The sequence below is a fragment of the Castor canadensis genome, chromosome 3 (assembly GCF_047511655.1).
Source record: "Castor canadensis chromosome 3, mCasCan1.hap1v2, whole genome shotgun sequence".
Classification (NCBI taxonomy): Eukaryota; Metazoa; Chordata; class Mammalia; order Rodentia; family Castoridae; genus Castor; species Castor canadensis.
Window position 1 is genome coordinate 36941610 of NC_133388.1, and position 23818 is coordinate 36965427.

Sequence of the window (23818 nt, forward strand, 5' to 3'; positions counted from 1 at the left end):
AACACCCCAGTACCACAAAAATAAATGAATAAAAATAACACAAGTATCATACTAACAAACACAGATATTCATTAGGCAGGTACTATATGCCAAGCATTTTACATGTAACATTTTGTTTAATCCTTATCCCTAAAAAGATAGGTTTTTATTTTTGCCCTCATTTTTCAGATGAGAATAATGATACTCAGAGAGGCTAAGTGACTTGTCAAAGTACAATCACAGGCAGTCTGGCTCCACAGTCTGCACTGCTAACTATTACCCTACCCTGTCCTTCAGGTGTGGGAATGACTGCTCAGGACAGGCAAGGCCCTGTGCTACATAGAGATTGGAAAGGAAGTGGATTTTGGTGGACAGGCTGCTTTAAACCAGTAATGAATCTGCCCAGGACTCATCTGTGGACATTGAGAAAATGAAGGGGTACTAAGATCACCAAATTCCATCACCAGAAGCCCCTTATGGATAACAGAGGTGTCACAGCCCCTGTGGATATCAGTGACAAGTAAAGTTTTTGGATGACTTTTTCTCCAGAAGGTGGTCAGCCACCCGATTTACTTTCCTCCTGAGAGATGCGCTTCCTGCCCAGAAGCTACAGCAAATTGGGTGCATTGTCACCTCACTTGGCCTCCCTGACTTTCCAGCAAGTCCAAGACTGGGTACCCAGTCACCTACATGGTTCCTTCACGCCTGAAACAAAGCCAATGTGCAGTGGCCATGAATGGGGAAGTGGTAGGAGGGGTGGCCGTTCTGAGCATCCACCATGGCTCCTACCTCTCTCTGCTCCCTCTGAAGGCAGAGTTCTTCCGTCTCTTCCATCAGTTTGTCTGCCAAAGCAAACACACACTCACAAGAAGCTCACCCAGGTTAGAGGTCCTCAGGGGGCAGGTGCCCCAAGTGGTCTTTGTCACCCCCACCATCTCCCAGAGAAGAAGTCAGCATCCCCACTAAGCTACCTCATCTGAGCTACTTCCCTCCTTTCTGGTCATTATTCCTGCTTTGTTCCCTTCACGGGGCCTTGACCTTGGAGGCTCAGGTGGATCTCTGTAGCTTCCCCCTCACCCCCAGCTAGTCCTCAGTGTCTCCCACCTGCGGTAGTGTCTGGCTAGTGGGACAGCAGAGTCCTAGGGGTGAGGAGAGTGGTGCCTAGAGCACAAGTGCCTAAGCAGGCAGAAGGGGGAGGATCCCAGGCAAGGAACCAGACCTCATCTCACCGACTTTTCCCCCAAACAAAGCTTACTTATCAGCCAGTCAGAGCACAGGGGCCTGGAGCCTGTGGCCAGTTTTAAAGTGCAGCACCTGGGGCCCAGGGTAGGATAAAAACATCATCTCCAGACACAGCACTTACAGGTATTTTCCTGTTAGCCCAATCTCCACCCCACCTTTAAAAGCTGGGAACTATTTTGCTCTCCACTTTAAGGAGAAAGAAATTAAAGCTTAGAGAGGTTGTGCTGTTTCAAGACACACACACAGCTGAGAGATACGTGACAGGTCTAGTCTAGAGCCCCAGTTCCTGGCCACCAGGCCTTCCTGCTGCTGCCACCACCCTTCTGCGTCCCCATCCCCATGCTGGTCAAAAGAACATTTAATACACCACAAAGCCCTCCAGGCACCAAGCTGCCCGCTAAGCCCCACAGGAGACATCTCCACCCCTGCCCATGCCATCCTCCAAGCCCCTGGCTGTAGCCGATGCCCCCCAAGTGCTGCCAACGGGAACCTCACATTCCAGCCCACCCCTTCCAGTCAACCTAAATACTCCTGCTTTTCCTTGGCCAACTGAAGTCCTTGGGCCTCCAGGCTTTTGATCATGGCTTCTCCCAGCTGGGCATTCTTCCAGGTCCTGGGGAGGGAGGACAGATGGGACAGAAGAGAGAAGAGGAAGAAACACAAAATTGTTAAAGCAGAGGGCTGAGGAGAAGGAGAGCACACATACTTTGTGCTCGCCCATCCTCTCCCCTCCAGAACCTCAGCTGGCGCCCACTCTGGCCCCCCAGGCTTTGGGCCACCAGCACTGATCATTTACAGTAACTGGAGTCTGGCCTGGCTGCAAGGTGGGCCACAGGGGCTGGGCCAAAACCTCTTTCAGAGCAGGGAAGAGACTACTTCCTGGTGGCTTTCTACACCACATATGCCCACCACCTAGCATAAAGCTGGGCACAGGGTGTGTGAGTCAGTGTCATTTGTTGGCCCAAATAGTGACCAGCTGGAATGGGCAGAAGCCTGGACAGGGGTTTATGTGTAGATGGACTACTTTGGCTGGGGTTTTTGTGACCTGGACCCTGACTGACAAAACGCTAGCTCTGGTCCTTGCTAGGATTAATCGAGATGTCAACTACAGCCAGTGATGCTGGATTCGCTCCCAAGAGCTAGGGGCACATGGTCTCCTATGTCTGTCACCTGTGACTGTAGACACTTTCCAAGCTCACTGACTTAGGGAACCTTTACAGCTGAGTTGTCTGTCTGCCTCCACCCACTATTAAGCTTCCACAGGATCCCAGTAAACAGCAAGGGAGTTCTGAGCCCACCCAGCCCATCTCCTCTACTTCTGGCTCATCAACAGTTCATCTGGCAGACACTTACACCTTCCCAGACTCCTGCAGCATCTCCAGCCACTGCGTCTGCTCAAACTCCGACTCAGCAGCCAGCAAGATGTTCCCCTGCCAGGAAGAAGAAGCTGGTGTGCCTAAGAGGTGGCCACTCCGAGGGTGAGGGAGGCTCACTTCACTCTCCCCCACCTCACAATCTGGGGCACTGACAGCCCTCCCAGGCCAGGTCACGCAGGGTTGTTCCAAGGGAACCAAGAAGAAACTGGTCCACCTCTGCTGAACCCAAGCTGCAGGAGACCTTCACTCACATGGAAGTCCTGGTGTGAGATCTTCATGGCGTAAGGCATGCTGGGCTCTTCCTTGGCCTCTACCAGGCAGCCTCCCAGAGGGATGACACCCTGAAGGAGAACCAGAATGGACAGCCCCCACCCAACCCAGCTCATGTCACTAGGGGGATCCTGTGGCCCTTGGATAAATCCAGGTGCCACCAACAGCCTGGATTCCACAGACCTATGGCCACAGGACAGAGGCCAGAACTGACCCTCAAAGGGAAGAGGAAGGGCTGGGCAGGCTTTAGGGGATAGGAGGGTAAGGGTCCAGCCCAGGAGGGCTGTGCCTCAAGAGAATTTGCTATCCAGCCTTCTGGCTAGACAACAGCAAGACAACAGATATTCCCCTACCATCTCCTGACATCCCCACTGGGCCCTCCCCCACTGTAGCCTTGGGGCAGGGCTGCCTCACCTTGGGATGTATATTGAAGTATTTATTGGATTCGAAGCTTTTTCTTTCACTCTCAGAGTAGTAAAGCAGAAAGCTCTCTTTGATGATGAAAAACCTGCAGTGAGTGATGGGGAGGGAGGGATAACCAGGAGAGAAGGGGGTAAGGTCTCTCAGGACAGCAAGAGTGCCCTTGGGGGCCCTGGTCTCATATGGGAGCCTGTGGGGATACCACATCACACTCCACATTGCACAAAGGCCTCAGCCCACCAGCTGGCCTTCCCTGCAGACAGCACAGCCCCTCCCCCCACCAGGGCAGCGAGGAGGGAGGCCTATGGCTGCTTCCAGGGTTGCCTGCCTCTGTTTCCTGAGCAACATCCTCAGCACAGCAGGGCACGTGTGGTCCTTCCCCTCATGCTCCTTCATGCCTTGAGCTAGCACTCCCACTCACTCAGGGGCTCCCTGGGCATGGTAGAAGGAGGGGAAGAAGATGCACAACTCTAAGATGTGTCTTTTGGTGTAATCTTAAGCGGTAGTAACCAAATGGAATTGGGTACCAGGCTGGTGAGACCAACTAACATCCCAAGGAGACACGCCTTGCCTTTGTCTCAGACTGCTCATAGCCTCTTTCTGGGACTCAAGTCTAACAGGATCACCATGCTTTCTGGCTGTTAGGGAGGTCTCGATGCCAACATGTGGAACACTTGGCCCACCCTGGGGGACTCTTAATGATGTCGTGGTTGACGCTCTAAGACACCAGGTGCCCCCTAAGGGAACATCCAATTGGGCCTCAAATTCCCTGAGGCTCAGAGACACCCAGAATGGCTGGCTCCTTCCTCCAGGGCCACTGTTGTAGTGATGTGATGTGAGCAGGAGGTGATGGGGATTCTGAGTTGTTGAGTGTGCGTGTGCGCACGTCCATGCAGGGGGGAGAGTTCAAAGCAGCAGTACGTTGGAGAGTGCTAGGATGGGCTCACAATAGCCAACAGTGTGACTCTCTCGCCTGCCCTGCATTCAGTGACATGGCATTGGAACTTGACACTGGCCATGGTGGGAGTATTCACACCGTGCAAATCAAATACTGTAGAACTGCCCAACCCGCTCTGCCTAAGAGCCTGTTGTTGAATGGTTCCCAGCACCATTAGTTGGAAGCGCCTTCTGGTGAGGGGCTTGAGAAGTTACTGGTGGGCATCAAGAAGTCCGAGAATCTCTGCAGGTCCTACCAAACTACCAAACGCGCACTCTTTCCTAAAGTCACAGCTGTTGTGGGAGTAGGGTGGAAGGGCAGGCCTGGGTCTGCAGACAGCTTTTCTAAGCAGAATAAAATCTCTTTGTGCTTTGCTGTGAGCCTTGTGCCAACAAATTGCCTAGTTTTGTTGCTGCCGTTGCTGTTTTTGGTGGCACTAGGGTTTGAACTCAGAGCTCGCACTTGCTAGGCAGGTGCTGTAACTGCTTGAGCCACCTGCCAGCTCTGTTTTGGTTTTTTTTAAGGTAGGGTCTTACTGTGTAGTCCAGACTGGCTTCAAACTTATGATCCTTCTTCTCAGCCTCCTGAGTAGCTGGGACTACAGACACACAGCACTATATCTGGCTTCTTCATTTTCTTTATTGACCCTAACCCTCCCGGCCCAGTCACATAACAGATACATCCCTGTGGACGCTGCTCAGGGGTGATACTCTGCTAATGCAAACTCTTTCCCCAAGCTTTTCTGCCCCCAGTGGAAAACACACATGAATACCATCCACTGTAGAACTGTGATGACATGGTGACATTCTGGCCCCACCTACTCCTCTGCCCTCTGCTTTCCAACGTCTGCCTTTCGGTGTCTCTGTGCTCCAGGCGCACGTGGAGCTCAGATGGGACTGTACAGCTCCACCTGGAATGGCTTCCCCTCCACTCTTCATCTGGCTGAGTCTCCACACACCTGGTGACCAGCCCAGCCCACACTGACGTCTGCATTCCTGCACTTGTTGACAGGGCTGTGAACTTGACACTTAGCACCACTACCACACCCTGTGTGCTTTTCCTGCACAGAGGAGGCCACTGGACTCTGGGAGGGTGGCCATGCCACTTCAACCCATGGGTCAGGTAGATGTCCCTGTTTATTCCAAGGGACCGTCACAGAGTATGTAAGAGCATAGGCTTTGACAGCAGGCAGACCTGCCATTTTCTAGCTGGGTAGGTGAGGGGCCTTGGGCAAGAATACGTGGCTCTCTGAGCCTTAACTTCTTTGCCTGTAGAGTGGGTGATAACACCTACCTTACATGGTGATTGTAAGGAGCAAATGAGATTTTGCTCAGCCTGGGGCCAGCTGGCTGAGGGCTCAGGATGGGCTGGGATGATAATGGCTACAGGAAAGGTAGACAAGGAACACAGAGCTGTTTCTGTCCCCCTCCGCAGTATTTGAAATAATACCTTGTCTTGTGTTGAAGCCCTGACCCTACTGTATTTGGAGAGAGGTTTTTAGGAGGTATCTCAGGTTAATGAGATGATAAGGGCAGGGCCCTGATCCAATGACTGTGGCTTTATAAAGAGGAAGATCTCTCTCCTTTTTCCTTCACTCTGTCCTTTTTAAACCCCTCCCTACTGCCATATGAGAACAGATCAAGAAATTAGCCTGAGAATGTGGCCAGTGTGTAAATCAGGACCCTCGCCAGAACACAACTATCCTGGGTGACAGTGGTGATATTAACCAGGGTGGGAAGAGGGAAGCTAATTAAGAAGGCGATCTTAAGGACTGGAGGTATAACTCAAGTGACACAGCACCTGCCTACTAAGCACAAGGCCCAGAGTTCAGTCCCCTACAGCACTGCCACAGGAGCAGCAGGAGGAGAACAAGATCTTAGCTGGGCATGATGGTGCAAGCCTGTGATTCCAGTACTCAGGAAGCTGAAGCAGGAGGAGTGAGCTTGAGGCCAGCCTGGTCTATGTATCGAGACCCTGAAGTAGAAAAAGAAGGAGAGGGAGGAGGAGAATAAAGAAAGAAAGAAAAGAAAGGTGATCTTTGAAGAGAGGGAATATATTCCACGTGGAGGACCCACAGGTGCAAAGGTCCTGAGGTAGGACCATGCCTGACTCTGGAAGGAAATGCGAGGCTGCAGCAGACGGATCAAGGCTGAAAGGAGCAGGTCCAGGTTGTTCAGGGCCTATGGCTACTGTAATAGCAACAACGACAGAGTTTACACTCATTTAGCTCTTACCAAAATCACGCTTACTGCACGCAGCTACCTCTGTTAATGCGTTTAGCACTCACTATTATCCTAGGAGGCCAGTGCTGTCTGCATTTTATGTAGGCAGAAACGAGGGGAGCGGTGGCATGACATGCTGACAATCACACTGCTGGGTTTTTCTTTGAGTAAAAGAGACAGCCCTGAGAGGGCTTTGAGCAGGAGGGACATGAGCTGACTTACATTGCAAAGGCCTTGTCCTGGACACCATGCTGAGAGCTGATTGTTGGGGGAATGGCAGGGGATCCGTTAGAGCTGATATCACACATCACTGGGGGCAAGAGATCTGGTGCATGGAGATAGGTAGAGCCCAACAACAGGATGTGTTCCCAGATGTCACTCCCCTCCATCTGAAGCACAGCACAGAGGCAGGCAGAAGGAGGTGGATGTCCAGGGCAGCCTTTGCTCCCTCCTGGCCAGACATCAGTAGGCCCAGGGGCTGCCGTGGGTTACAGGGATTGCAAAAGGCCCATGTGCTACAGGTGTCACACTTGGCCAGCTGTAGCTGCTCTCATCTTGGTGGGGTGGAGGGGGTGGTCAGCAGCACTAGCACAGATCTAGAGGGAGAGGACAGCCACCTAGCTGGCAGTGATGAGTACCCCACACCATGGGCTCATTTAGCAAACACACTTTTGAGAATCAAAGGGCCTCTTGGCTCATCAGCCTGCCTCAGTGGTGACTACTGCTCCAACTGGTGATTCTCAGCTTCTGTTCAGCAGTCGGGGTCACAGAAGGACACTTCTTCTTTGGACTGCAAGCCCAGGGGCCGCTCCTTCAGAGCTGGGCCCTGCAGAGTTGGGCTGGGTATGCAAGAGCTGGAGAGAGTCACTGTTTACTGAGCCATTCTCATGTCTGGGCTTCCCCGTTGGGAGTTCTACATGTGTCAGGGTTCTTGATCCATGTAGCAATCCTGGTGGCAGGCCTTTCCTTTCCATTTTAAAGGTGAGGAAACTGAGGTTTAGAAGTGAAATAACATGTCCAAAGACACATGCCTTGTGCAGAGCTGAGTGGTGAGCTGGGATCAGAGCCCAAGGCCACTAGATCCTATTTCTACTCCCCACACTGCCTAAGCTCCTGGCCAGCACACCCATGGGTGGGCCTGGGGAGGTGGGGAGCAAGGTCAGGGCAGCTAGCTTAGATTAGCTGCCACTTACCAGCTAATCTGCTAAGGCCTCAGGTCCCCCATGTGCAGCTTGAAGGTTACAATCATCAATGCCTGTGTCTCTCAGGGGTGTTGGGGAAGTGAGGGTGATCACATGAAGACTTAGAGCATCGTGGCAAATACTTTTATTATGACCACTGTTCACTATCCTCAGGCTCAGTATCGCTGCAGCCTCCCCTGACCTCCTTTTCCCACAGTTCCACCAGAGGGAGCGGCTGGCTGCGGCCCAGCTGGAGACATCCAGCCCTCCATTCACATGACAAGGCTCTGCAGCCTGTCTGAAGCCCACCCTTTTGTCCAGGCTGGCACCTGTTCTGGGAGAAGCTTCACTGCCATTCCTGGCTCTTAGGATCCTCCTCGTCTGCCACTGTGGGTTGTGAGGAAGCCCAGAGCAGGGAAGAGTTTCATGTCAACACTGGCTGCCTCTTCTCTCTTAAAAAACAGTATTTCCACCTCTAAATGAAGGAACATGTTTTAAAAGGAAGCAAGACACTCACTTTGCTGAGTGTTTTGTTAACATTATCTTATTTAAGCAACTCTAAAAGAAGAGGGGATTAGTTTTTGTTTTTGTTTTTGTTTTTTTCACTGAGGAAGAAACTGAGGCACAGAGAGACTGAACAACTCCTAAGTGACAATCTTGGGACTCCTCTATAGCTTCTGACAAAGCTCATGTTCTCAATGGCTTGTGGTCTGTAAGCTGGGACTTCTTGTCATGTAGGGAGTTGTTTGTCTCCTGAGAGCTGATCTTTGTGAAGTGACTGCAAGTGCCCAGCCAGTTCAGGCCAGACAGTGTTGAGTCAGCTGGCACAGACAGGTACCATGCTGAGCCATGGGGCCTGATGAAGGAACTTCGAGGAACTTCAAGTTGAGTGCAGGAGAGAGAATGCATAAACCAAGAATTTTTAAAAATGGCTCATGTTTATGAAGCTCGTTTTTTGTGCCAGGCACTGTTCTAGTCACACTATTACATGTATTAACTCACTCCTTTCCTCAGATAGGTGAGGAGAGTGAAGTACAAAGGAGTTAAGTAATATTCCCCAGAATATTACAGAAACGAGAAGACTGTGAAGTACTAAGATACAGGGCAACAGGTAAAGCAGCAGGGTACAGGTGGGCATGCTACATGGTAAGACACAAGAACACATGGCAACACGGGAACAGGAAGAGTGCAGACCAGGAGGGAAGGAATGGTTTAGGAATCCAGCCAAGGGAGTTTTCTGACAGGAGGTCACAACTCAGCAGGGTTTTAAAGATTCAACTGGAGTATCTTAGGAATTTGGGAGGAAGTAGAAGGGGGAGACACATACACCAGACAGAGAGAGAAAAGCATATGCTGAGAACAGTGTGTTCAAGGTTATCAAAATATGTCTGGTGTTACATGCAGAAAAGTGCAGAAGGGGTGGTCAGCGTGGAGGGGGAGTAAGGAATCAGGGCTGAGAGCAGGGTGGGCTTCTTCCTGCAGACAGAGGGCTCCCAGTGGGTTTTAAACAGGCACTTGTAGGTCAAGTTATAGTTTTAGACATGGGAAGGGGTTTTGAGGGGTCATCAGGCAAAGGGACAAATTAGGAGGTAAAATCAGCAGGGCTCATTGAATAACAAGACAAGGGCAGGGTGAGCTGAGTCCAGAGGGCATTGTGGCCAGGATTCTAGCTTGAGTGACTGGATGGACATAAGGGCCATCTAATATGAATCAGGGAAAACCAGGAGGAGTTTTTCCTTAAGTGTGGCTTCCCTTCTCCCATCCTTGTGATCTGAGTGCAATAAGGGCCCAACCAGAGCTTGCTAAGCCTCCTAAGAGATCCAGCTGTGGTCTAAAATGCTTCTTAGACCACAAATACCTTGTATGGTGGGCAGGTCCTGTTAAAGAAAGACCCAGCCAACTCACTCGTTTGAATTCCTTAGTATCTGGAGATGCAAATGCCAAATTTGGGACTAGGAGCCAGGAGGGACTTTGCAGAACAAGGTGAGAGAAATTAGAAGTTGGGAAAATCCTGGAGGGTAACAGAGAGGATGTGTGATGGGGTCATAGAGTAAAGATTCTGGAACACGCAAGAATCTGGATCCTACTGGGTCAAGAGAAAGTGGTGTGAACAGAGCAGGCCTGCGAAATCAGAAGGCTAAGACTCAGTTTGAAGTTGCTTGAACTTCTGTGGTTTCTCCACCCTCCTGGTTGCCACACCTTCCCCTCAGCATAACACCCTGTGCAAGAAGTTGGAGGATATGTGTGGCAGTAGGGAAGAGTGGGAGGAGACTGAGGACTGAGGAGTGAGCTGAGTGGTACTTCTGGTTGTGCAGCAGGGACTATCTACATGGGATAGCAAAGCAATCCATGAACGATGACATCTCAGGTTAGAGCCTCCTGGGGGATCGGCAGGAGTGTGGTACAGGACCCAGACTTTTACAGGATCTGACACCTCATTGTCAAGAGAGCAGCAAGAGTGCGTGGATGTGCACAGTAGGCATGGGTTGTGATTCGCAGAAAGGACTATCCAGCTGGCCCCTCTTCCCCCCAGGCACGGATTTCCAGACTAGCCCTCCCTTCCTCCTCGGGCTGAGAGTCGGGGAGGGGCTGGAGCTGGCAAAGGATGGCTTATCAGACACGTCCCTTCCAGAAGTTGCAGAAGGAAGGTGGAAATGCCACAGACCCCAGTGTGTGTCCCTTTTTGTCCCTCTGGGTGGCCTGCATGCTTAGATGTTCATTTGGCTGAAGCTACTAGTTTGGCATCAGGTCTGAGATGTTGGGGCAGCAGGAGTACTACCTGTGACACGAATGGGTTCCTGGAGAGATGCTTAAAATTTTTTTAGCACAGTTTTTGGTTTTTCTTGTTTGTTTGTTTATGGCTTTGCACTTGTTTGGTAGGCGATCTACCACTTGAGCCAGGTCTCCAGTCCCGCTCTGCCCAACATGGACTTTGATCCTTCTATTTAGGCTTGCCACTGTAGCTGGGATGACAGGTTCATGCCACCATACCCAAGTTTCTTCGATATTGAGATGGGGTCTCACAAACTTTTTACCCAGGTTGGCCTGAAACCCCACTCCTCCCCATCTCAGTATCTGTCATAGAAGGATTATAGGCGTGAGCCACAGCACTCAGCTACAGCAGAATTCTCCAAATACTCTAATAAACACACACTTAATTTGCAAAACATGCCAGCGCAAAGGTACTGGGTGAGGTGGGGAGGGGGTTGGAGCCCCATCACCTGTTCCTCCCTTCCTTGTGGTAGACACAAAGTACCTCTAGAATCATCTATGGAACACAGTTTAAAAACCTGTTTGATCCACCCCACCCCCTTTTTGCTGATGAGACCCAGTCATCCCTGAGAGGATATGCCACAGGCTGGGCCACACAGCTGGTCCACAGAGCCAGGACTGGAACTCAGAGCTTCTGCCTTTCAGTCCAGGTTTACTTTCTACTCTCCCATGGCTGTTCTCTGAAGAAACTCTTTTCTTGTGTTTATGTCCTGGACAGAATGGAAATGAACTGCCTGCAATCATGAAGCCTGGCCCCACACAGGTGAGGCTCGTTTTCAAACAGGACATCAGCAGTCACTAAGAGAGGGGAGTGGGACAGAAACAGGCTTGTTTGCACAATTAACTCACTTGACTTTGGCAGGCCTGGTCTGGGTGAATCATCCTGTGACCCCAATGAAGCGCGAATTAAGGAGTGTTGCTTCGATTTCTGGCTGTGCAATCAAGAGACTGTGCTCATCTCCCAAGGACTCATTGCTACCTGGATACCACCACCTCACAGGGGAAAGGGGTGATGGGGACAGGGATCCGGGGAGACAGACAAGGCACCTTCCCCCTGCCTCTGTGCCCCATATTTCCTATCCACAGGATTGGGGAAGGAATGGCAGCTCTGGGACAAGGAGAGGGCAGAGCCAGAGGGTGAAAAACACTATATGGAAATCTTCAGAATAAAGTAAACAGTCACTGCTTCCTCCCCAAAAGAATCATTTCCCTTCTTCAATGCCGAAAGAGCTTCCCTGCTGACCCTCCTCCCAACTTTCCCACGCACATTCTCAGGAGAATTGTTGCCCCTCAGCTGGCGCCTGCCCATGACCCTCTCCCTATGCTTCCACTCAGAAGTGAGAGGTGAGAACACTGGTAGATTATGGGGGTGCAAGGGGGTGGGGGCTGCAGACATCCTCCATAGCAGGAACGCTACAGCTGTTCTCATGGGACACCTCACACAGCCAGCTGTGGGGAATGCCAAGCAAGCCAGAAAGTGAGACCAAACCTCAATGTCACAAGGGTGAGGCTCGGCCTGGTGCCGTGGAGCTGATATGCTAGGCTCTTTGGCAAGGCTGGTGTTACAGTGTGACCTCTGTGAAGCAGACAAAATAAAACTCTGAGCCCCAAATCCTTATGGAAAGAAAGGCTCCCCAAATCTTCTTGGTGTGATGACCATCGGCTATACAAATGATCTTTCCACATCTGTGCAGGCTACCGCCTGAGATTTACAACATGTGGATACCGTCTCTGTGGAACCCGTGCCATCTAAAGACACCGTGACTCTTAGCTTCCTGAGACAGAAGTCCAGTTCTGCAAGGGGTAACTGCTGCTAGGCTGGGCCCTAATCAGGCCCCACTAGCCACCTTGTACCTAGGGACGGAAGGACAAGAAGGAGTGTAGATGTCTGTTGCAGGAAGGAATTGGCTGAGTTCTCATCAGGGCCTCTGGCCTTAGGAGGCTTTCAGCAGGGATTTGGGAGAGGGGAGAGGGTGCTGGAGAAGCTTAGGAAAAAAGTATGGTGTTGACACCGGCTGAGGCTGAGAGGACCCTCTCCCCCACTTTCCCCATTGTCTTGAGCTGTGTCTCTGCTGCACCCAGACCAAGGGGAGGACAGTCATCCCAAATGTTCTCTAGAAACCTCTCCCAGGTCTTCTTTCTACTAATTAATGCTGTCATTCCCTTCCCCTTTTGTGGCCCATGGGAAAATAAGGTGACAATTCAGCCCAAGAGTATTCTCTCACCCCAGGCAAGCAGGACTGCATGGGCAGAGGTGGGTCAAGGCCAGCATCCTAAGACAGACCTTGAGGGGAAGAGGTTTTATAGATCCCAGCCAGCTACAGCTGGTTTCATCCTGCCCACTGGTTATTTATGCAGCACAGAGCCTTTCCTGGCCCACTCCTCTAGCTGCCCACCAGGGTATCGATTGCCCTAATGGAAAGCCTCTGCAGTGGCGGGCCTGGGCTGCCTTGTCCCCAAGCCTTCCTGTGGTTGCTAATTAGCTGAGGTCTAGGGAAGCTAGAGCCCATGGGGGCCCTGTTGGGAAGCAAGAGTGGGCTGAGCTGAGCATCACGCCTCCCCACCCCCATCCTCTGGTGTGTGTGTGTTGTGTTTCTAGAGCTGAGAGCATGGACAGAGGCCGAGAGTGGGCAGATGAGAGTTCGCTCTTTCCTGAGCCCCATGGGAGGGGGAATCTGTGCACAGTGGCATTCCAGAGGAAGGAAGAAGCTGAGGTGACAATCTTCAAAAATGGCTAGAACTCTTGACTTGGAGCTATATTTGCAGAGCACATTCTGACTTAGGTTGGTTTTGGGGTGGCCGTGGGGACCACTGATAGAGATTCTTTGGGCACCCCAAGTCCACTGCTAAGGCTCTGCAAGCTGCCCCCAGCTCCACCACTGTGTTTTTTTCTCCCTGACACTTCTTGCCCCCAAATCAACTGGGTGCAAGAATCTCATCTCCACTGTACCTCCAGTGGTAAAGGGGCTATGAGACCTACCCTGAAGGTCTCAGGTACCTAGCAGTTACTGGATGCAATCAGGTGAAAATTCCTGGCAAGAAAAGTCTTAGAAAACAAGACCCGGAGGAACACTTGAGACAGTAGCCAGCCCCGATGGAGATGATGGAGAGGGGAGAAATGGAGAAGAGCAAGAGAAGCATTGGCTGCCCGTAGCAGCTGAGGCTGAAGAGGGGCGGGGTTGTCCTGCTAATGGTGCCTGAGTCTCCAAGCAGCCTTCCCACCCCCCACTTGAGTGCCCTGGCTGCTCCTAGCCTTCAGGGGCTGCAGCTCAGGCAGTGGAGCCCTGAAAACCCCTAACAGTGATCTTAACGCTGACCAAGCCTCCAGTTAAACCACCAGAGAGAGATAAACTTATCTTTGGAGGAACTCAAGGGACCTGTGCCCCATTAAATCCCAGAGAGAAATCTGCAGGAAGCAATGAAAGAACACAAAACCAGCTGTGTAAAATGTGAAACGCTGCCCATCGCTCCCATTTGTTCTGTGGTCTTTTAAAAATATTAAATTATTGATCAGAATTGAATCAGCCACTATCATCAGCACATGACCCATACTGGGAACATTTGAGGTCCCTCTGCTCAGGGCAGACTTAGGGTGTGGGATGGAGAAAGGGTGTGTGGATGCACCTCTATTTTCCCAGAAGGCTCGTCCCCCAGGGAGGGCCCGGGACAGGGACTGAGTTCTCCAGGCCACGCCAGCAGCAAATCTGTGAACTGAAGTTGGCTTGGCGGAGAAGAAAACTATTCACATGTTCCTAGCACCTGCAGACAGCACTGGGAGCTTCCTGCAAAGCCAGGGCCATGAGCATCCCCTTCTCCGGATAACTCTCTGTCCCCTTTGTAAGTGCAACGTGGCTATTGAATCTGGGGAATCATCTCTGAATTGGGTAGTTGAAAGATGAGGTTAGGGCTGCTCTGGTTCTCCCCACCATCCTTCCAAACTGTCAGGGGTTTGGACAGGACCAGTCTACCCTCTCACCTACTCTGACTTCATCCCTCTGTTCCAGTGCCTCTACCTGCAGCGTTGGACTCTCTTCCATGCTACATATATGCATTTCAGGGGACAGTTGGAGGGGTTGCCAGCACCACTTCCCACAGACCGTCCAGGGCCCTCCTCCTTCTCCTGGCCTGAGCCTTTCCAAAGGGCCAGTGCTCAAATTGTGTGTAGAGGTTGACGGTGAGTGGACGGGAGAGGATGATGCTCCACCTCTGAACCTGCTCCTCTAGGCCTGGGTGAAGGGATGGAATTGACCGTGGAGGTCCCAGGAGGATATTTCTGGCTGGAGATAGGGCTTCTTCTGGGGCAGTCTGCCCCAACTTGACCCACTACAGCGCGATCTCCTCAGCCCACACCCAGCTTCCCTACTGGGCACTTAGTTCATTCCACAGATAATTCACAGGCCACCCCAGACTGATGGTCCCACCTTAGCAATCAAGGGCCTGGTTAAGATCCACATCTCCCAGGAGGAGCCTGAGCAGAGTGAAACGGGAGGAGGCCAAGGTCACAGAGGAAGACACAGAGGCAGGAGGGTGACTGGAGGGGATGGGATGCGTCCCCAAGCCCCGGGCTCCCTCCCCAGAAGTCATGTGGGAGCAGCGGGGACGCACTCACCGCCGGGACCACTTGGCCGATGGCCTCCCAAAGGGCCGTTTCCACAGCACCCCGTAGAGCTGCACTTTGGTGCTGATGTCCAGCGCGTCCGAGTCCGTCTGCTCCAGGGACGGCGATGGCGACACCGAGTTGGACTTGGACGTGAACATCATGCCTCAGTGGGGCTGCCCGCGGCCGGGCCAGCAGGGACAAGAGGGCGGCGGGAAGCAGTGAGACTGCGATCGCAGGCGGCTCGGGACACCGTCGGAGTGCGTCCGATCGAGCGGAGACGCCGAGCGGGCCCGGCCCGAAGCCGCTGCATTAAAGCGTGCGGGGCACCAGGCGCTCCGCAGAGGGGTGCGGGGCGCGCAGCCGGCGGCGGGGACTAAGCTTGGGATTGCCGCAGGCCGGGAGGGAACTCCGCGGGGAGGGCAACTCGGCCACCTGCCCACAGCATCTTCCCCCTCCTCCATGACAGCCCCAATTCTGGTGGCCCCGATTGGCTGGGAGGGGCAGGTGAGCAGGCTGGAGGCCGGCAGGGAGCGCCAATCAGGGCGGGCGCGGGCTGGAGGGCCGGGCTCCGTGCTTCCGGAAGGTCCCGGCCGGTCCCTCCACCCGGGATTTGGCCACAGCACCTCCCCACCCCCACCCTGGACACCCAGTACTCCCCGGGTCCCCTCTCTCCCGTAGCGCCTACCAGGAAACTTAGGACGCGTCTGCTTTGTGATGAGCGGGTGTCACCCCGCAGATCCCCACTTGTCCCTAGGTAAGGGAGAGGAAGGAGCAAGGGCGTGGTGTCAGAACTGGGCTGGAGATTCCAGCTATCTTTACGTAGCTCCTTAAGCGGCAGGAGCCTTGGTTTTCTCTCTTATAAAGGGGAGTTGCCCCAAACCTCTAGGGACAAGCCGGTGGCTAGGTAAGACTTTGGTAGGTGCCCCCCACCCCCTACCTCGACAGGCTGTGCCATCTGACCCCTCCCCGCCCTCTCAGGTTTCACTTTGCGCCGCCGCAGCCTCGCCGAGATCGAATTTCTTTTCCTGGAACTTGGCTGTCGGTGCCTGCGTTTGGCACTCAGCGCCAATCTCTGTGCAGTGTGTTCGTGATTTATCTGCGCGCCTCGCCGGTGCTCCCTAGGGCTGCGTGCTAAATCCACTTCCGCTCCCCTCGGGGAAGGTATTTAGTGACCGTCTCACTTTCTGGGCAGACAGAAATCTGCCCAGGTCCTGGGGACGGCCTTCTTCTCAACAGGTGTACCGGCTAGGTGAGCTCGGCGGCTGCCCCACTCCAAAAGCGAGGAACTGAACTTGTGTCATAGGAGGCTACCCACCAGACCACAGCGCACTCTCCCTTTCCCAGGTTGAGGAACAGGAGCCGCTGCCCCTCTCTCATGGGGCAGCCATGATTCACCTGTGTCCTTGGGAAACCACTTTCCCCACTCAGGGTCTCTGATTCCTCAGAAGAAATAAAGAAGGCAGGTTGGAACTGAAACTTGCAATTGGTAGACTGACAGTCAAATCAGTTTACAGGTACACGTTATTATCTGGCTCCAAGTAAAAACCACGGAGGCATACTTAATATACCCTAAAATACACAAGTCTTTTTAAAAATGTACCTTCTTAACCTCTCACTTCTATCACTCTTAATCACCATTTTCACAGTATCTTAATTTTTTTTATATTTGAGTGTCTTTAAAGTGGTGTTCTTCACAGATCCCACCATCCCCTATCATCTAGACCTGCCTGGCTCCTCCTCCCTGCAGGCATTTGGGTTTGTGCCACTCTAATGCCTGGCCATTTTCTTGCTGTAGGAGTCCTGCTTTTCTAAGATGGATACTAAAAAACTTTCATTAGGGAGGAGTCTCTGGTGTGACCTTGCCTGTCAGAGGCACAGGGATGGGACTGAGTTGCAGGTGACAAGCATGAGGAAGCAGCATGCAGGGGTGGTAGCGAAGGCACCTGACTTGCTTTGGGTGACTGCTATGGCTACCAGGCCATACCTTCCCCCTCAGACCACTTCTGTAGCAGTTTTGGATATCATTCTGGAAGTTTAACCTCAGACCTTCCCAATATTCTTTTAGTTAAATCCATTCCTTTTCTGCTAAATCAGGCCAACCAGTAACAGCTTTGCCCGCTTGTGGTGAAGACTAGTGGTGAGCTTGTGAACCGGGGCAGGAGGAGAGCAGGGTACCTGGAGTCATTTCAGGGCAAGGGCTGAGTGAGCCCAGAAAATCCCAATGGAAGAAATGGAGCGCAGTTTTCTTCAATGGCAGAGAGAAACAATCTTTGGTCATTCCGTCTGTATACCAGACATCCAGACAGACCTCTGCCAACAGTGACGAAGGCTGTGTGGAAAAGAGGGAGGGCAACCTCTCTGGAGTCTGACCAAACACTAGATACTCCAGTGGCTTCTGTTCCCCATAACTAACAACCCAAATCACACCAGGTCAGCTGTGGGGACTTTTCTGCTTCCATTGTGTTCTCTGCCCAGTTGGTGGGAGTGCTGAATGCCCATCTGAAACTTCTCGGGGAGACAAAACAAGCTGGGGACCAATCCAGGGCCCCAGGCCAAGTGGGTCAGGGTTGCCCAGCATTATCAACAGCCAAGTGAGACCAGTTGGGGGAGAAACTCAGGATCCCTAAAAGTGTCCCCTCGTGCTTAGGTGTGGAGCTGATGTTACCAATGTGCTGTTTACAACTTACTGTTTCATCTAATTTTGACAATGGGCCAGGAGGTGCATAGCATGTTTACTTTCCCAGATGAGAGAAACCAAGTTTAAAGATATTCCCTCCCTAAGCAGACATTTCCTGCAACATGATAGGCCCACAAATACATGTGGAATGAGGGGGAGTGACAGGACAAGCCCCGGGATCTGAATCTAAGCCCAGACCTTTCCATCTCCAGCACCTGGCACTGTGAAGTATAGCACAGGCTGGGCAAATGCTAGAATACTGTCAGTCTTTCCTCTATCAGTAATTTCTCCACTGCCAACTCACCTAAGGCTGAGTTCCTGTGGACCAGAGACCACTGTACTTATCCTATAAAATTCCTGCCTCTCAGGTGTGCTCAGGGATGGCTCCTCCTAGTGAAGGTACATTTTCATAAGGTGTTTATTATCCATAGTCTTCAGGTTCTTGTGATAGTCACCATTGTTCCATGAAACAGGTATTAGCATGGCTGCTTTCCCTGGGGAGGAACTGTGAACCTAGCTGCTCTTATACTTAAGCTACAGTGAGTCAGACACAAGGCTCACTCACCTACTTGAGCCAGGAAGGGGCAGCAAATGGCAGAAAATGATTACAGGGGTCTTCTTGGAGTCACATCCTGACTAGGTAAAAAAACTCCCAGCAACCTGGACGTAGTGGCACTTCCTCAGCTCCTTGCCCCCTCTGTCCCTGCCTTCACACTCAGGTAGGCGGGCAGACATGTCTTTTCCAATTGTTTACAGCTGGCACCAAGCAAAGGACCCAGGAGTGAGCTAGTCTGGCATCTCTGCCAGACTGGTGCCAGACAGTGCCAGTATCACATCAGTGTGACAGTTGCGTCCAGTCCAAGCATCCCTATAGGACCAGGAAGCAGAAGTGGCAGAAGGATCTGGGCTCCAGCAGACTCTAGTGCAATCAACTGTCTTCATGGAACCTCTTTTGATCCTCCAACCCTAAATTCCATTGCTCAGCTGCCACTCTGGATCCCATTAGGGTATGGCACCATTTCAGCTAAAATGACACTCCTTTTGGTTCCAGCAAACCTTTGCTCATTCCTCCATTCTAGCACATGTGGGCTTGGTTTGGAGGTTTTTCTCTGTGTTTGCTTCTTTTCCAGACATGAGCTCCTTGAGGATAGGCAGAGCATGTAATAGGTGCTGGGCAAATGGTTTTAGTTCAGCAACAAAATGGAGACATGTCGGGCTCTCTGCTATAAAACGATATCTGACAATGAATGTGAAAGCCATCTTTCAGTGGAACACTTGTCACCTGCTTTGAGTGTTAAGTCCAGACTGTGCCATTATGTGTGAATGAAAGATAACTACTGGGCTTCTCTTGTCATTCTCAGATCCTCTCTCCTTGCACTCCCAACTTGATTCAAGTTCATCTCTTTCACTTTGACTCTGCAATACCCTTTCCTGATGACTCTCTCCACCTAGCAGGTTCCCCAAAGGCTCAAGGCATACCCCTATCCTTTATTTGATCTTTTCAAGACCCAAAGCTGACCATGTGAGTCTGTTTCATACCTTGTGCTAGATCACTGTGGCTTTGACCCAGCTCCCTCTCCTGATCCCTTTCCACAGCCTGACCCCCTCACTTGTCTGGGCTCACTCCATTGCTCTCGCCAATACTCTCAGCCACACTGTTTCTGATATTGTGAGGCCACCATGCTCCTTTGTCCTTTGCTTTTCTTTTTCAAACCCTGCTTCATGACTCAGCTCAAATAAATCTTCATTTGTGATGTCTTTTCTGATGTCACCCCTTGCCTGGTGAGGATAAAACACTTAACTTTTTGTTGAAATCTGTCCCTTCTGTGACTGGATTTCCTAAGGTCAGGATGGGCCTTAGTTTTCTTTACCTATACAGGGCTTAACTACCTCCCAGGGCAATGTGGGAGGGAGATGAGGTGGGATATAGGGCACCACATGCAGGTGCAAAATCAATAGGCCAAAGGACTGAGGAGTTAGGGGAGGCAAAGGAGAGTATGTGTGGGCACAGAAGACTGGCTGCCCTGTCTGGCGAGCAGGACCCCCGAAGGAAGGCTTGCTTGCCTGTGCCCCATTTGTGTCTTCTCTTCCTATAGATCTGTTCTCATTAGCAGGGTCAGCCTCTTGCTAGGCCTCTGCCCTCTCACTGCTCCACAATTACTCACACCCAGGTTGACCATGTGGTAAGTTTCTGGGGGGTGGCTGGAGCACCTTGCTGCCCTGCCAGCTTGCCAGCCACATTACAGCACTAACAGGGAATCTTGGTACCTCAGGACAGTGCTGGGGTAAGCACTGCTCAACACTTAAAATGCTCCCTTTCAAGGGTGATGTGTGGTGATATTAATTTGGCTTCTAGAGCAAGTTATATTTTATGTGTGTGTGGAATGCATTGAGTCTGGCCAATAAACCCTTAATACATGTACTGCTACAGTCTCACACACACACTCCCAGAACAACTCATGGGAGTTGGGGTGTTGGTCCCTCACCTAGAATTGAATTAGCAGTTCAGTGAACAGGTGCCACAGCTCCACCTTTACTCAAAGAAAAGGCCACAGACAAGTTGTTTTGAAATACTTTGGGATTCTGATATTAAAAAGAGGTCCTTCCAATTCTCTGAACCATATTAGCTTGGGATATTTTTTTTTCCAGGTCCAACAGCAGGTTCATTTCTGGCTTCTCAAAGTGCTGAGCAGGGCAAAGGCAGGGACAGAAGAGAGTAACATGAATTCTGCTCCTACCCCTCCCCTCTGGCCCAGTCCAGGGCAAGACCCAGTTCATCCAGGTGTTGGAGGGTCAGGAAGAAACATGAAGTGGTAGTGGGGGGTGGGGTGCCTTTGATGAGGCAGTGGTAGAGGCCTGTGCTCAGAGGAAGGTGGTGAGCAGGAACACTTCCTGATCCAGGACATGTCCCCTCCAATAATCCAGGGAGCTGAGGGCACAGGAATGTTGGGGAGGGACCAGTGGACAGAAGGCAGAGCCAGGTTCTCTCACAGAAGTGTGACACAGAGGTCCAGCATTGGAATAAAATGGAATCCTTGGGTCCCAGTCAGAAAGTGGAGGAGACAAGCAAGGATGCGGAGGCAAGAAGTCACCCAGCTCCACCTTGAGGGCTCAGAAGACCCACTAGCATGCAGAGACCTAGAACTTGCTGACCAGCACATCTGTGGTGACAGGAACTCAAATTATTCAGGACTGCACCTGGGGACACTGGGTGGAGCTGAGACAGGGATCACAAAGACCATGGCTAGGCCCAATTATCTGCAGAATTTTAAATCTAAGGTCATCTTAGGTCAACTAAGAAATCAACATCTCCACAGTCACCTCTTGCCTCCCCATTCAGCCAGAATGAGGAGCTCATGTTCTTGTGTTGTTACCAGGCCTTTGCCCACATCCATCCTTACCCAGAGAACCTTTCCCAGCTGCTTCCCTAGCTCATTCTGCTTAGGTCTCATGGGCCTCTCCATACTTCCCTGAACCCGCAACTTTGGTTTCGTGACCTGTTCTTGCAGCCATTGCACTAGCTTGTCTCAAAATGCCTACTCACTACTGGTCATTGTTCCTGTCTGAAGCCCTCACTGAACCACAAGGGTTGGAGCTGACTCTTGCTCCCTCTTGTACAACAGCACCTAGCCTGGTCCATAAGAAGGTCTCAAAGAATTCTGCTGAATTAGGAGAGGAATGGGTTGGGGGCATTGCCACCTGGAGGACACAGATCATTGCCTCCCTATACCTGCAGCTTGCGAAGACCTGAAGGTGGTCATTGGGTTCGGCCCACAAGAGCACTCCAGAAGTAGGCAAATAATCCATGGCAGCTTTCCCAGATGCCCTGAGGCTCCCTCTCATCCTCATCTCCACTGGGCTCCCTCCTCTAAAGGCTCCTGGATTTGTCAGGACCCCTCCATAAATACGGTAACCAGAGTGGGCACATGCTTTTCGCTCATAATCTGAACCAAAAACTATGAAACTGGACAATAGCTAACACTGTAACAGAAATCAAGAGCTAAACCAGAAATGGGGTGTTTCCTGATCCTGAAGTCAGTCATACAGCACCTTACTAAGGGTAGTTAGTACTGGATTATAATCCGAACCTAGTTACTTTCCCATCTGTATACTCAGACCTGTGCTCTCACTGGCTCCCATCTTCACTGCCAACTCCCAAGTAGCCCTCCCCAAGTGGGAGGCAAAGAAGGAGTTACACATAAGGTCACAGCTGGTTCTGCCAGGAATCAACCTGCAGCTGGGAATGGAGGGAGTGTGTAGATGAACAGGAAAGTACCCCCAACAGGGCAGACCAATTCATTTAACAAGTATTTATTGAGAACCTACCTGCCTGCAGCTTATATTCTAGTTGGCAAAGTGAAGACAAGTTATAAAGCACATTAAAAGGTGACCGAAGCTACAGAAAAAGAACAGGGTAAGGAACATGGGGAACAGGTTCCTTTTAGTTAGGGTGGTCCTAGTAGACCTAAGTGAAGGAAACAGTGGATCAAGACCTAAAGAAGGTGAGGAGGCCAGGAAAAGCATTCACACATAGGGCCAACACAGACACAGTTTACTTATTTCTTACATCATAAAAACTACCCTGTAGGATGCAGCTCTATCGTACAAGAAAGATTGTTGGTTATTTTGGTTAGGTACACACATACACACAAGCACTCTACCACTTGAGCCATGCCTCCACTTCTCAAGGCAGGGGAGGGGACACAGCACTGAACTTGGAGACTCCTGTAGAGATGACAGGGATCATGCCCATCATCTCTTCATCTTTATGAAGAGAGCTTTGCAAGAAACATAGAACACTCTGGGCACTGTCACTAGTGCGGCACATGTGGTACATATGGAAAACTAGAACAAAGTACACCAGTGATAACTAAGGAAATCTAATGACACACAAATAATATATTTCAGTAAATTGCTATATATAGCACATATTTGTATTCAAGTAAAAACTGAGCTCCATTTCAGGATCTAGGCCTAGGTAATGACTTCCCCAAACAGACTTCAATAGCTCAGGAAATAATAGCAAGAACTGACAAATGGGACTGCATTAAATTAAGCTCTTGCACAGCAAAGAAAACAATTAACAGAGTGAAGAGAACGGCCTACAATCAAAATGGGATAAAAATCTTTCCTAGCTGTTTATCTGACAGGGATTAATATCCAGAATATATAAAGAACTCAAAAAATTAAACACCTAGCTAGGTGCCAGTGGCTCACACCTGTAATCCTAGCTAGGAGGATTGCGGTCAAAGCCAGCCTGGGCAAATAATTCACGAGGCCCTATCTTGAAAAAACCCATCACAAAAAAGTGCCAGTGGAGTGGCTCAAGGTGTAGGCCCTGAGTTCAATGCCCAGTATCTCAAAATAAATAAATAAATAAAAATGAACACCAAATGAACAAATAATCCAATCAGTAAAGGGGCAAAGGAACAGACAGCGCTCAAAAGTGTACAAATGGCCAATAAATAAAAACATGGAAAAAAATTCACACTTTTAGCCATCAGGGAAACGCAAATCAAAAACAAGAGTCCATCTCACCTCAGTCAGAATGGCTATCATTAATAGAATACAAAACACTGGCAAAGATGTACACGTATGTACGTGTGCGTGTGATGGGGAGAGCAATCCTTATACATTGTTGGTGGAAATGTAAACTAGTACAGCCACTATGGAAATCAGTAATGGAGGTTCCTCAAAACACTAAAAGTAACCAGGGACCGGTGGCTCACTCCTGTAATCCTAGCTATTCAGGAGGCAGAGATCAGGAAGATCGCAGTTTGAAGCCAGCTGGGCAAGTAGTTCTGAGACCCTATCTAAAAAACCCTTCATAAAATATTGGGCTGGTGGAGTGGCCTGAGTTCAAGCCTCAGTACCGAAAAATTAAAAATAAAATCCCGTATTATCTAATTATGCCATTCCTGGGTGCACACCCAAAGGAATCTCAGTCACATACAAGACATACCAGCACACCCATGTTTACTGAGGCACTAGTCACAATAGCCAAGTTATGAAATCATCCTAGGTGCCCATCAACCAATGACTAAAAGAAAATGTCACACACACACACATACACACACACACACACACACACACACACACACACACAGGAGTGTTATTGAGTATTATTCAGCCTTAAAGAAGA

The 23818-nt window shown here is 50.8% G+C and overlaps 1 protein-coding gene across 1 annotated transcript in view; it reads right to left on the minus strand.

Annotated features, from left to right (window-relative positions):
* Plekhd1 (pleckstrin homology and coiled-coil domain containing D1) overlaps nt 1–15470 on the minus strand; it is a 45795-nt gene extending 30325 nt beyond the window's left edge. The window contains exons 1-6 of the mRNA XM_020163132.2: nt 15009–15470; nt 3282–3375; nt 2849–2938; nt 2575–2651; nt 1743–1834; nt 769–821 (exon numbers count right to left, since the gene is read on the minus strand). Of these exons, the coding sequence (XP_020018721.2) occupies nt 769–821; nt 1743–1834; nt 2575–2651; nt 2849–2938; nt 3282–3375; nt 15009–15160 (558 nt within the window). The 5' untranslated portion in view covers nt 15161–15470. The remainder of the gene's footprint in view (nt 1–768; nt 822–1742; nt 1835–2574; nt 2652–2848; nt 2939–3281; nt 3376–15008) is intronic.
* Between the last annotated feature and the right edge of the window lie 8348 nt (nt 15471–23818).